Here is a 13,897-nt window from a genome sequence, read left to right as displayed (position 1 = left end):
TCTACGTTCTCTGCCCACTGCACCAGCCAGTCCCTGCCTCAGTGTTCCAAGCAGCTGGGCCAGGATGGCTACTGAGCTGGGCCTGACCCTGGGAGTCTGAGCCTCGGTCCCCATCTGCGTGTGATTGTGAGTGTGCACACGCGTGTGCACGGATGAGAATGTGTCTGAGGGTGCGTGTGACCGTGTGCACACACGGGAGGGCGTGGGCCCGGGGGCTGCTGGGAGGGGGATCCCCGCCAAGGACGCGGGTCTGACCTGTGCTCTGCATGGCCTTCACCAGCCCCTTCCGCAGGACGTCTCGCAGCCAGGGCTTCATGGGGAAGCTGCGCTCCTCACCCACCAGGGACACCACCAGGTTGGGGGTGGGCAGGTGCCACTCGCTGACCATGAACTCGAAGAGGACGCCGGGGGGCAGGGCGCTGGGCACCCTCAGGAACTGCCGACGGCGAAGGAGAGCCGGTGAGTGCCCGCCGGGGGAGAGCTGGCACTGGCTGCCCTTGCCCACAGGGAGCCAGGGACGCAGCCGGGCGGGGGCTGGCGCTGCCCCGGGGACTCCTGGGCTGGGCGGGGCAGGGCACACAGGACCCGGGCAATCCTTTCACACTTTCCACACAGCTCTATTGTCTTTCTTAGACCAAGCCTAAGGTTCTTTGTGATTTGTCCAGTTGTGGCAGCCCCGGCTCTGCCCACTCTGCCCAGCCCCAGCCTGCCTACTCTGCCCAGCCCTGCCCACTCTGCCCAGTCCCGGCTCTGCCCATTCTGCCCAGTCCCGGCTCTGCCCACTCTGCCCAGCCTGGCTCTGCCCACTCTGCCCAGTCCTGGCTCTGCCCACTCTGCCCAGCCCCGCTCTGCACTTCAGCACCCAGACAGCTCCCTAGTTGTCCGGCCGGAGGGCTGGGTTCTGGTCCCTCTCCACCCTGTCTTCAGCCTGGAACTCCCCCCCCCCCCCCCCACTTCTCCCTTCCCAGTTCCCGCCCCCAGACTCCGCCGCTTTCTTTTATTCTTTTCTTTTCATTTTTCAAACCGCGATTGAGTGAAAAGGGGGCCGAGCCCAGAGGGGGGCGCGCTGACCTGGGGAAGGGCCGGCCCCGGTTCCATGGGGAGGAGGAGGGGACCAGTCCCGGAGCCGCCGGCCCCTCCTGCCCAATGCCCACCCCGGGGGGCTCACGCGGGCCCTTAGGCAGGTCTGCTTTCCTCAGTCCCGAGCAAGGGCCCGGAGGCTGCCTCAGTTTCCTTGGGTTTCCACACCAGGTCCTGAACAACGGCCACTCCCCCACCTCTGACTTTGCTCGCTCTCCCCCCCTCCCGCCCCCATGTTCTTCCTACTTTTTTCTCAACTTTCTCAAGTTCCGGGCCCAGCTGCCCCCTCCTCTGAGAAGCCCTCTGGGATCTCCTGGCACCAGCTCAGCCCCAAGGTGCCTCCTCGGGCCCTCGGGGCACTGCTGGCAGCAGGAGCGGGCTGGACCAGAACCCCGTGGGGCCCTGATGGCCTTAGATGCCCCCCCTGGGGCCCAGCACCCACGGGCAGAGAGGGGACGAGGGACCAAACGAATGATGGGAGCAGAGACCCAGGCCCTCCTCCCAGGGGCCGCACCGGGGCTTCCTGCAGGGGCGGGGACTGCGGCCCCAGAGCCAGGAGGCCCCACGGGGAAGCCCAGCCCAGGCCTGGCCGCACCTTGGCGTGGCTCTTTCCCGCGCCCACGAAGCGGATCTCTCCCTGCCGACAGCGCCAGTCTCGCCAGCCTCCGGCCTCCCTCCTGCTCCCGGCTGTCGGCGGGTACCTTGGACAGGGCCCACGGGCCGTGGCCGGGGCTCGCTCTCTGCGGGGCGGGGCCCAGAAGGGAGGAAAGGGGAGGGGGCAGAACAAGGGACCCTGAGAGGAGAGCTGCTCCCGCCTCCCCTCCCCCCAAGCCCACCCGAGAGCCACAGGGCTCGTGGAAGGTCCAGGAGCAGAGCAGCAGAGTCCGGGCGGGCTAATGCAGGCGGAGCGGAGGCCCTGAGAGAGGAGGGGTCCTGGCACGGCAGCTCTAATCCCAGGGTCCCACGGGCCTGACAGGTGGCTTCTGCCTGTCCTTCAAGGCCCAGCCCAGGGCCCACAGCCTCCCTGCGGCCCCCCGTGCTCCCTGAGGCTCCTCTGGGAGACCCGTCCTGTTTCTCCCAGCACACGGGAGGGATTTGTGGAGGAGGGCTGCTCTTCTCCCACCCCCCCGCCTCCCCCCCCCACTCTGGGACAGTCCTGCCAAGGGAGGGGGGTCGGGGCGGGGGGAGTGAAGATTGGCTCCGTGGAGTCTCCAGCCCAGGCCAAGCCCACCCCCAGACACGAGGTCGGTCCCCCTCCAGCTGTGAGAGCCCAAAGCACAGAAAGGACCCGAGAACATCCCAGGTCCCTGGGAGGGCCAGAGACCATAGAGCAGAGCGGGCAGATGCAGCTGAGGACGATTATCCCCCTCCCCCGGGGCTGTGAAGGCCCACAAATCAAAGGTTTTGTTTTACGGAACTCAGGATGGGGCTGGGACAGGGCTCGGACAGGGCCCAAGCTTCCGGGGGGGTCTCACCTGCCAACAGCCGCCCTGAGCTCCCTCCCCGGCTGCTGCCCTGCCCCCCCCACTTCTGGCAAAGCCGTCTCGGGGCTCACCTGGGAGAGGACGCGCCCAGCTTGTCTCTGGTGCTCCCGCTTTTCCACCGGACACTTCTGAGGCCCAGGCTCTGAAAACAACAGGATCCCCCTGAGGCTCCCGGCTCCCCCCGAAGAGCAGAGGGGCAGCGCCCGTAGCCTCACTCCCGTCCCTGGCAGGAGAACTGACGCCAGCCAGATTTGCCTTGAAAATTGTGAGAGAAAGCTTGTATTTCTCTGCTGCAAGTTCATCATTTCTCCTACCAACCAATGAACAAGCATTGATTAGGCACCTACTGTGTGTGAGGCACTGGGCTGGCTCTGGGGAGACAAGAAAGAGGAACCCTCCAGGGTGGGGGACGAGGGCTGGGGCCGGGAGGGACAGTTGCACATGTGCGATAACAAAGCACACACATCAAAGTATAAACTTCAAAGAAGCAATACAAGCATTTCTCTAGGACTAGGGCAGGGCCATCAGAGCTTTGTCCCAGAGCGCCAGAACTCAGAGATACCACTTGTGTACTTTGTAATGAGAAGCAACTGAGCCAAGCAAAGGAAATTTGTTAAAAGAGGAGGATCCCTCCCTCAATGGTCCCTGGGGGGCGGGGCAGCCTCCTTGCTGTCCCAAAGCACCGGAGATCAGTGTGGCCTGAGGGGGTCAAGGAGAGCTCCCTCCCAGGAAACTCCGTGAAAAAGAACTGTGGGCTCCCATCCCGCCTGTCAGAAGTGGGAAGGACCAGAGCCCTCTGGCTTCCCCATCCCTACCTGCACAGCCGTCCTGCCTGCAATGGCTCTGTCCTGCCCTGCCTCGGTTTGAAGACTTCCAGAGAGAGTCTACCACCCCTCCCTCAATCCCCTCCTCCCCCACCCACCCCCTCACCAGCCTTTCCCCAAACCTCCTCCCATCAGCCACCTCTCCATCTCCCCCTCCCTCTAAGGTGGCGAGCTTCTCCAGGGCGAGGCTGTCTTTCCTTTTTTAATTGCATCCCTGCCATTCAGCACATGCCTCGTACTGTGGGGCTTAAAATGGCCGGGACCCCCTCCCCCACCCCGTTGTTAGCAAGTTTCTTCTCTCACCAAGTGAGAATCTGCCCCGGGCTCTGTCCTGCCCCCCCCCCCCCAGCAGAAGGCATCTACCCCGGCCCTCTTCAGCTTTTCAGACAATCGAAGACCCCCAGACCCAGACTCCAGGCCCTTATTCACCCCTGGCCCTCCCAACTGTGGTGCCCAGAAGTGACCCCAATCCTCCATCGGCGTCTGATGCACTTGGAGAAGAACGGGACCGTCCCCTCCCTAGAGCTGGACCCTGGCCCTCCCTTAATGCAGCCTAAGGTCACTTTCATCGTCTGGGTTGCTGACTCATACTGAGCTTGTGGTCCACACAGACCTCCAGATCTTTGGCAGATGAACTATGACCTTAGACAAATCTCTCCCATTTTGTCCTTATGAACCTGAGTTTTTTATTCCTGGTTTTATTTGGGGGAAGTGTCCTGTACCTGAAGACTTAGTGGAAATCTGCATGTTTCCTGCAGCCTGGCCTTCTAGAGATGGACCTGGAGGTGGGGAGGGTGCCCACCTTCCTTTATGAATTTGTTTTGGGGGGGCTTGTCCTAGTGGCCGTTAGTTTGGAAGTCTCCCTCCATTCCCCGTCCCGAAGCCCACAATCGAGCCGCATCCTCCCGGTGTATGGGCCGGGGTGACCTAGGGCAGTAGCAGCCGCCACCTGGGGCGGGCAGAGGAGCCGCCCGGACACAATCCTCAGCTCCTCGTCCCGGGCTCTTCAGAAGTTTCTCAGAGTTCATCCCCCGTGTCCGTGAGCCCCCAGTTAGGACACCCTGCTGACCTCCGAGCAGAGGCCGGGCTCCCTGCCTCCCCTCCCTCTTCTGTCTGCAGTTGAGCCCTGGTCTCTGAAGCTGAGACACAATTCGATTTTCTCTCATGTTTGAGAAGAAACAGTGGGTTATTCTGGAGCGAGTGTGGACAGGTGGGCACTGAGAGGGGCCAGAGCAGCCGCTCTTTGGGGCTTTCCTCCGGCCGGAGCTTTTGATCAGGATAAAGTAGAGAGCGCACCCCCATCCCCTGCGGTGCGCCCCTGTCCCCTGCGGCGCGCCCCCATCCTCCACAGCGCGCCCCCGTCCCCTGCGGTGCGCCCCCGTCCTCCACAGCGCACCCCGGTTCCCCACAGCTCCCTTTGCTGCCATGACTCAGGGCCACCATTCTGCTGCTTTAGGGCTGGACTGAAAAGCCTCTCCTGCTCCCGAGGCCGGTAATCTATCCCTTCTCAGCCTCATAATTTATGGACGGTCCCTGAGGGGGCTCGAGTTTCTCTGGCCCATCCACGGGGGTTTTGGCGCAGCCTCAGCTCAAGGTCTGTGACCGAGTGCTCGGGGCAGCCGCGTCCGCCAAGGGCTCCAGGCAGGGCCGAGACCCGGACTGGGCCCTGACCTCCCCAGGATCAAGCTCAGCTCCGGCCCTGAAAAAAGCAGCGGCCTCGGGGGTCTCAGCAGCCCGCGCCCAAGGACGGTTTCTCTGGCCCGGGGTTATTGAGGGTGGCGCAGTGTCACCGACGCACAAGGGAGGCCTCCTTGGCAAGGCTAGAGCGAGTCAGGACCAAAGAGAGACAGGGAGGCAGCAGGAAGGGAGGGGGTTAGGGCGGACAGGGGGAAGGGCGAGGGGGAAATGGAGGAGGGGGAAAGAGATCAAAGAGGGTGCCGTGCCTGGGGGCACTGGGGGAGCAAGGGCCAGTACCGGTCTGCTCGGTCCAGCCTGAGCTGCTCACCCCGCTCACAGGGAGAAACTGAGAATCTAGGACTAGGACAGAGAAAAGAAATGAACTCTTCTGTCCGGGTCTCCTCCCTCCCTCTCTCCCTCCCTCCCTTCCTTCCTTCCTTCCTCCCTCCTTCCCTTCCTTCCTCCCTCCTTCCTCCCTCCCTTCCTTCCTCCCTTTCTCCCTTCCTCCCTTCCTTCCTTCCTCCCTCCCTTCCTTCCTTCCTTCCTTCCTTCCTTCCTCCCTCCCTCCCTTCCTTCCTTCCTTCCTCTCTTCCTTCTTTCCTCCCTCCCTTCTTTCCTCCCTCCCTCTCTCCCTCCCTCCCTTCCTTCCTTCCTTCCTTCCTTCCTTCCTTCCTTCCTTCCTTCCTTCCTTCTTCCTTCCTTCCTTCCTTCCTTCCTTCCTCTCTTCCTTCCTTCCTCCCTTCTTTCCTCCCTCCCTCCCTTCCTTCCTTCCTTCCTTCCTTCCTTCCTTCCTTCCTTCCTTCCTTCCTTCGTCCAGTTGTGCTGGGGACATCCCCAAACTTGCCTGTGGCCCCAAAGCTGGCCCCCACCCTGGGCCTTGCTGCCCCTCCCTTTGGGGCACCTTTGGCTTAGAATACTCTTTTCTTTCCTGATTTTCTGGCTTTTGTCTTCTGGTCCTTTGATCTCTTTCCCACGGGCACCAGATGCCCGTCTTCCCTGAGAAGGTGGGGGGGGGTATTGGTGGCTGGGGGATCCTGGGGCTCGGGTGTCCACAGGGAGGGGCCTGGGCCCAGGCCTTGGCTTGGAAGGCCATGCAAATACCCTGGGCAGCACCCAGAGAATCGTATGCAAAGGCAGGCTTCCTTTGCATGATGCAGGTGCAGGAGGCCCCCAGGCCCCGCTTCCAGGCTGGACGGGAACATGGCGTTGGGAGAATGACCCGAGCCCAGGCTGGGAAGTTTGAGGCAGTGAGGTCGGGGAGGCTCCTCTGCAGGACTGGCTGAGTCCCACCTGAGTGGGCCAGGGCTCCTTGGGGCCCAGAAATGACCCGAGGGCCACTGGAGGCACTAAGAGTTGGGGGGTTGTGACAGGCAGAGTCCTCTGAACCCCGCAGCTGCCCCTGGGACTAGGAAGAACCCTGGACTTGGGGGTGGCCAGGCTCCGAGTCCAGTCACAGGCTGGGTATCTTTAGGTTAGCGTCTTGCCCCACCTGGCCTTCTGTCTCCTCTGTGGGAGCCCTTTGGCCTCCGTGGGCCCTAGGACTCCTTCTAGTCCAGACCATTCTCCATGGAAGGTAGCGCTCCCTGGCAGCCTCTGATAAGACAACCTCAGCTCCCCCATTTGCCTGAATCATGCCCGGAACCTCCCCATCCACAAGGCCACAGCCCCCTCCTCCCGTGTCCCATATTTCCCAGTTCAGTGGCCTGGAATCTTCCCCCTCCCCCCCGGTGGTCTGGAAGGTAGAGCAAGGCAGGGGATTATGAGCTCCCACTTTGCAGATAAGGAAACTGAGAGCAGGGCCAAAGGCACACAGACGGGTCAGTGTTAATCTTGAGCTTCTGACCAGGACCACGCTCCCTGATCTTCTCCCACCCTGACTCCATCCCCAGGAGAGAGCAGAATGCCATCCAATGCATTTGTCCCTGGCTCCCGACCCAAGTCCCCAGGATTCGCCGAGCCTGGCCTGACCCTGCCCGGGCCGAGGGGCTCCCGGGGTCCCGGGGCTGCACGGTACCGGACCTGCCCTTACCTGTCTGCCGTCTCTGGAGCCTGACATGATGCAGGAGGCCGGCAGGTGGGTCACCCAGCCCGGTCCTGGCGGAGAAAGCCGATTCTTTGTCTCTCCGTGGAGAGGGCCGGGTCCAGACAGACCGGCCTTCCTATTGAAATGGCAAAAAGAAAGGAGGAGGGGACTCTCCCACCACGCCACCTGTGACGACCTTCCAGGAGGGGCAGGGGCTGTAAACAAATCCTATACAAATCACACCTGGGCCCATGCGCCGTGCTGGCCGCCAGTGGGCCCCTCAAGCTGGAGGGTCACCCTCACGGCCTCCAATCCCTGAGACCCTAGGATATGGCATCGGAGGCTTTCTGCCCTCCTGCCTTTAGGGATGGGCTCCTGACCATAATTTATACTGTCCATCCGTGCCATGGCAAGGAGCCACCACGTCATGAAGCCTGATGGTCCTAGAGCCTGCAATCTCCTCAAAAAAGCAGTCGATCACCAAGGATTTATTAAGCACCTACTACATGCTCACAGTGTGCTGGGGATAGCAAAATAAAATGAAACAATCCCTGCCCTCAAGGATCTGATATTCTAATACAAAAAAAAAAAATAAGATACAACCTCCCACAAAATAAACCCTAATAAAGTTCTTGAGGATAACATTGTTGGAGAGTGTTCATTATGCCTCTTGGAAGTAGAGAAGAGGCAGCTGGGTGGTACAGTGGTTCCGGAACCAGAAAGACCTGAGCTCTCAAATGCTTATTAGCTGTGTGATCTTGGGCAAGTCACTTCACCCTCTTTGCCTCAACTTGCCAGAAGAGAGCTGGAGAAGGAAATGATAAACCATTCCAGTATCTTTGCCAAGAAAACCCAGGATTACAAAGAAACAGAAAAGACAGACCCTACCCTGGATGAGTTCTCAGTCCGGTGGAGGAGACAACCAGCAAACAACCACGTCATCCACCTTTAGATTGTGAGTTCTCTGAGATCGATGCTCACCGTCCGCTTCTTTCTGTATCCCAAGCATGGTAAGTGCTTAATCAATGCTTATTGATGGACTGACTGAATGTGCAAACAAATTATAGACGAGGAAAGTAGAAGGTGTAGTCAGAGGAAGGGGGCTGACAGCAAAGCTGGGGTGGGGGGAACAAAGACACTTTTTATAGAAAATGGGATTTGAGCTGAATCTTGAAGGAAACCAAGAAAGCAGAGATGAGGACAGAGCATGGTAGACGTAGAGCACAGGCGATGCAAAGACAGGGGCGGAAGATGGCACATCATGTGCAGGAACAGTGAGGAGGTCAGCGGAGCTTACTTACAGAATGTGCTGAGAGGGCAAGAGTATGGCGTAAGAAGGCTAGGATAGGAAGGGAGCAGGTGGTAGAATTTTGCAAGCCAAGTGGATGAGTTCCTGCAGGGGACAGGGAGTCACTGGGTTTGATTAAATAGGGGAGCAATATAGTCACGCCTGCACTTTAGGAAAATGGCTTTTTGATGGTTGAATAGAGGATAGATTAGAGTGGGAGATAGGAGTGGGGAGAGAGCCAAGGCAGGTGGAGTTCCAGTGAGGTATTGCAATAATCCAGCTGTGAGAAGATGAAGACGTAACAGTCTGGGACCAGTGTCAGAGAAGAGAAGGGGTATAACTGAAAGGTACTGCAGAGGTGACATAGGCCAGAGATGGTTCAGAGGTAACATGGACCAGAGATGCTGTAGAGGTGACTTGGGCCAGAGATGGAGCAGAGGTGAAATGGACCAGAGGTGCTGCAAAAGTGAAATGGACCGGAGATGCAGCAGAGGTGAAATGGACCAGAGGTGCTGCAAAGGTGAAATGGACCGGAGATGCAGCAGAGGTGAAATGGACCAGAGGTGCTGTAGAGGTGAAATAGACCAAAGATGCAGCAGAGGTGACATGGACCAGAGATGGTACAGAGGTGAAATGGACCAGAGGTGCTGCAAAGGTGAAATGGACCGGAGGTGCTGTAGAGGTGAAATAGACCAGAGATGCAGCAGAGGTGACATGGATCAGAGAAGCTGCAGAGGTGACTTGGGCCAGAGATGGATTAGTTATTTGACATTTTAAGGGTGACAAAATACAGTCCTCTTGATAACTTGTTGAGATTGGGCATGAAAGACTTATTGTTCTTATTTTACAAGTGAGGAAACTGAGAGTCAGATTAAGGAAGTGACTCATGCTAACCTACAGGTCCTTCTCTTCTCTTCTTTGCCTCCTTATTCTCAGGAAAGGTGTAGTTTATCCCCACCCCAGGCCAGAGGGCAAAGCATTTTTGCCTTCCTTGGGAAATTCTACCCTGATGTGCACCATGATTGCTTGGCCACTGGAGGGAGCCCCAGGAGTAGAGTAGAATTGCAAAATCCCAAGGGTTGTTAAGCACCTCAGGGACGTCCTGTCTCCTCTATGGCTTCCCCTAACACTAGTCCTGACAAGAGTCCTCTAGCCTCTGCTAGAAGACCTCCAAGGAAGGGAGTCCCTCCACCCCCATCCCGGCAGCCCTTTCCTTGCCCAATAAGGAGTCCAATGTTTTTTCTTCTATCATCTCTTAGTGGTTCTCCTGCCCTTAGGAGCCAAATGGGACAAAGCCATCCTCTCATCCACACGTGAGGGGCCTACAGATATTTGAAGGCGCTCATGTACCCATCGACACTATCACCCCACCCCATCTCTGCCTCCACCACCCTCCTTTTTTCCAGCCTAAAACCTTCCCAGTTTCTTCAAGCAATACTCTTCAGCCTGGTCTGTGGTCCTCTCACAATCTTGCTTCATTCCCAGGCAATGTCCAATTTGGACCCTTTAATTTTACAGATGAGGAAACTGAGTCCCATAGATGGGAAGGGACCTGTGCCTCCGAGGTCACACAACAGAGAACAGACTCCCCAAATGGGGACCCTGGAGCCCCCTTATTGGAGAGAAGGAAGGGAACAGAAGAAACTACATATGTCCTGAAGAACATTTAACCCCAAGAAATGGCCACCTTGAGCTTCCAGTTGCTCCCTCCATGACAACAGAGAAAAGAGGAGAACGGGAGCAGGATTTCCCCTTACACAAAGCCTGCAGTTCTACAGCTGTGGCCAACCTGGGAAAGCGTGGGCACGGAGCACTCTGAGAGCCAAGCCCTGGGCCTCCAGGCACTTCCAGCATCTCAGCCTTGCTGGCTTCTCTGTTTCCTGAACCCTTACTTGGGGCCTCTTCAAAGCCTTGGATGTGGAACATAGACCTCTGGCTTGGAGGTTCCAAGAGGACTATGGAAATTTGAATAAATCCCAGCCTTCTTCTCAGTTGTAAAATGAGGTGGCTGTAAAATAAGGAGGTACTAAGTCCCCCTCAGGTCTGTTCTATGTCCTAAGGTCCTAATAGTACTGAGGTTTAAGCATGCTCAGTGTCTACTCTTTGGTAGACAGGACCTATGGAAAGTAATCCCCTAGGATGTTTCAATCTTTGAATTTAAATTCCCAGAGCTTAGCAGTGCTTGGCACATAGTAGGTGCTCAATACATATTTGTAGATTGATTTCTTTCCCACAGTCACTATGAATGGACATGTTCTGGGAAGGCACTAAACCAAGGGAGTGTGCTGGTAAATGTTTAACAACTAACTCTATGAAAGAATGAACACAGAGCACATTTAGGTTAATTTGCATCATATCCTTAAATCTAGACAATCAACAAAGCAAAAATCAAGCCCTGCTTTGTCGTATTTGACCATTTTTGAGGTATAAATATGAACACTAAGACTTAATAACTATCTCTCTGGGCCAGGTTCAAGAAGATCCCAGTACCTTCCCCCACCCCCAGGGTCTCTCCCTGCTCCAGATGGTCTGGTTAGGAAAAAGGGTTGGTCTCTCCCTGTGCTGGCTCCCCCCAGCTCCCTGAGCACCAGTCTGGCCCAGAATGAAGATCGTTCTCAGTTCTGAGTGCGGCCACAGGGATTCAAAGCTGGGGGGCAGGAGAAGGGAGGGGAGATGCTGATTTGGGAGTGCCTGGCACATAAGTGTTATATAAATGTTTATTATATTTTTAAAATTATATTTCTGTCCCCCATGGTGTGTGTGTGTGTGTGTGTGTGTGTGTGTGTGTGTGTGTGTGTTCTTTCTTCCTTTGACCGGTTCAGATAAGAGGGGGGTTCAAGTTTCAGTCCTTCCTCACCCCCTCACTTCTTGTTTCTATAGATGGCTATGTATATATGCTCCTTATGTGATATAATTTCCCCTAACCTTCTTCCCTTCTCCTCAACCAAGACATAACAGAACCTCTCTTGTTTAATTAGTCTTTTTCTATGACCCCTGATGATGAGAGGGCTCAGAGAGGGCTCCCTTCCCCAAATTAGAATGAAGCAGCTGATCCTTGTTTAATCTTTATCACTATTTATTCATGTTTACTTCTTTGTTCCTTTTCATAGCTGTGTTTGAACTTTACAGTTTCTCCTTGGCTCTGGTCTTTTTATCAGGAGTGCCTGGAAGTCCTCTGCGTCATTAAAGATCTTTTTCTTCCCCTCCCTGAAAGATTATACTAAGTTTTTCTGGGCAAATCATTCTTGGTGGCAAATCCATGTTCTTTGCCATCTGGAATATTATATTCCAAGCTCTCTGCTCCAGGATAGCGGTAGCTGCCAGATATGAGTGATTATGGCTTTCATTACTTGAATCCTTTCTTTCAGGATGCTTGCAGCATTTTCTTTATTTGGGATAGGAGTTCTGGATTCTGGCAATGATATTCCCGGGGGTTTTCATTTGGAGGTTTCTCTCAAAGAATGACCAGTGGATTCTTGCTATTTCTACTTTGTCACCCGGTTCTAAGAGATCTGGGCAAATTTCTTTTATGACTTCTTGAAATATGATACATAGGATCTTTTTTGGTCATGACTTCCAGGTAATTTAGTGGTTCTCAAATTCTCTCTCTTGGGACTGTTTTCAAGGCCTGTTATTTTTGTATGAGATATTTTATATTTTCTCCAATAGTTTTAGTCTTTTAAAGCTTTTTTTATATTTTATTATTTTATATTATTATTATATATTATATTATTAATATTTCTTATTACTTCATCGAGTCAATGGCTTCTGTGTGGTTCATTCTATTTTCAGGAGTTTGGTGCCTAGGCCAAGTTTTGTACTACTGGTGCCAAACTTTTAATTCCCCATCCATTTTTTTCTCCTGTATCTCTCATTTCTTTTTCAATATTTTCCTTAAGATTTCTCATTCTACTTATACAAATATTTTCTACTCTTCTAAAACTTCAATGATTTCCTGGATTTTAGCTGAATTTGTGCCCACACTCTCTTTTCCTTTGCTTGTAGATGTTTGGGAGTCATTCTCATCTTCTAAGTTTGTGACTTGAGTGTCTCCGTCACCATAATAGCTTTTCATGGCGGGGTTCTTTTTTTGTTTCCTCATCCCTCTGGCTCCTGACTTCTGGACTTGATGCTAGGGCAAAGACTGCTCTTACCCCACAGCTGAGTGCCACCTGTGGGCACGGAGTTCTTCCTCATTCTACTTGTATTTGTGATCTGGAATAAACAGTGGGTGACCGTGCTGCCAGTTATACTTGTTCCCAGTTCAGGGCCTTAGTATGGCTCTGGTGCCTCCTTTTGCATAGCTTCTCCTAGTCCTGCAGGGTTGCATAACCCCTCTTGGCCAGACCTGGCCCTCCGTGTCTGAAGACCTCTGTCTTCCAGTGCCAATCTGGACTGGAAACGTGACTCACTGTGCCCTTTTCTTAGGTTTCCTCCATCAGGATTTGCTCTGACCCTTCCTTCCTAGTATGATTGTGGTGGGACTTTCCCTCCTTCAGCCTGAATATCCTCATTGGTTGATCAGTCAATGAGGGAAAGAGCTGAGCTTCCTGCCTCATAAAGGAACTGTCACAAGATGGATTTGTGAACTGTAAGGAGCAAGGGGGATGATGAATGGAGGCACAGCACCTCCATCCTAATGCTACCTCTCCTCATAATCCCCATGAGACCTTGAGAAAATCACTTGGCTCTTCTGAACCTCAATTCCCTATCTCTAAAATGGGGGAGTTGGTCTCAAAGATCTCCAAGGCCTCTGATTTGATGATTAACACCAATGAGTTGTGGGATGGGAGTGTATGGGGGGGTGTTAGCTGGAGAGCTGCCAGCTACTCGTTCAACCGGCAGAGTCAGAATTGCCCAGGCCTCCTGGGCACTCCTTCCCAGGTCAGGCATTCCCAATATTCAGTTCCTTGAGCACTGGGCGAACACCTGAAGGATGATGGAACTAGGCTGACGCAGGAAAGGGCCGAGATCAATTCCGAGTCAAGATCTAACAGGCAGGGCTCTCAGGGCCGACTCCTTACAGTCTTGGACCTGAGACTCCTGAGCATGAAGGATCTGCCTCTGCAGGAGTCCCAAACGCTGCCTCCAGTCTGAGTGAAACTAAGAAGGAAAAGGCCACCTGTGAGGGTCACTCATTGTTCCAAGCGCTCTCATTAATCAAGTTTCCTTTCAAATCACCTACTTCCTAGACAAGCTGTTTGCTGGATATCTCTCTGCTCTGCACTTTTCATAGCCAACACCCTCCCTAGCCTCAGGCCGAGGCCCTAGGGAGCTGGGAAACGTCTGAGCCTGGAGATGAGGACCCGTGGGCTTGCAAATAGTAGCCACTCTCCACTGGACCCGTGGGCTTGCAAATAGTAGCCACTCTCCACTGGACCCGTGGGCTTGCAAATAGTAGCCACTCTCCACTGGGCCGTGGGCTTGCAAATAGTAGCCACTCTCCACTGGGCCCGTGGGCTTGCAAATAGTAGCCACTCTCCACTGGACCCGTGGGCTTGCAAATAGTAGCCACTCTCCA

The 13,897-nt window shown here is 55.0% G+C and overlaps 1 protein-coding gene across 1 annotated transcript in view; it reads right to left on the bottom strand.

Annotated features, from left to right (window-relative positions):
• Nucleotides 1-7,517, bottom strand: part of TRPM5 (transient receptor potential cation channel subfamily M member 5) — a 34,396-nt gene extending 26,879 nt beyond the window's left edge. The window contains exons 1-5 of the mRNA XM_051966946.1: nucleotides 7,332-7,517; nucleotides 7,095-7,224; nucleotides 2,556-2,706; nucleotides 1,676-2,072; nucleotides 256-436 (exon numbers count right to left, since the gene is read on the bottom strand). Of these exons, the coding sequence (XP_051822906.1) occupies nucleotides 256-436; nucleotides 1,676-2,072; nucleotides 2,556-2,706; nucleotides 7,095-7,224; nucleotides 7,332-7,517 (1,045 nt within the window). The remainder of the gene's footprint in view (nucleotides 1-255; nucleotides 437-1,675; nucleotides 2,073-2,555; nucleotides 2,707-7,094; nucleotides 7,225-7,331) is intronic.
• Nucleotides 7,518-13,897: the final 6,380 nt, after the last annotated feature.

Source organism: Antechinus flavipes, chromosome 6 (assembly GCF_016432865.1).
Source record: "Antechinus flavipes isolate AdamAnt ecotype Samford, QLD, Australia chromosome 6, AdamAnt_v2, whole genome shotgun sequence".
NCBI lineage: Eukaryota > Metazoa > Chordata > Mammalia > Dasyuromorphia > Dasyuridae > Antechinus > Antechinus flavipes.
The sequence above is the reverse complement of the archived record's forward strand: the minus strand, read 5'-3'. Positions and strand labels throughout refer to the sequence as shown.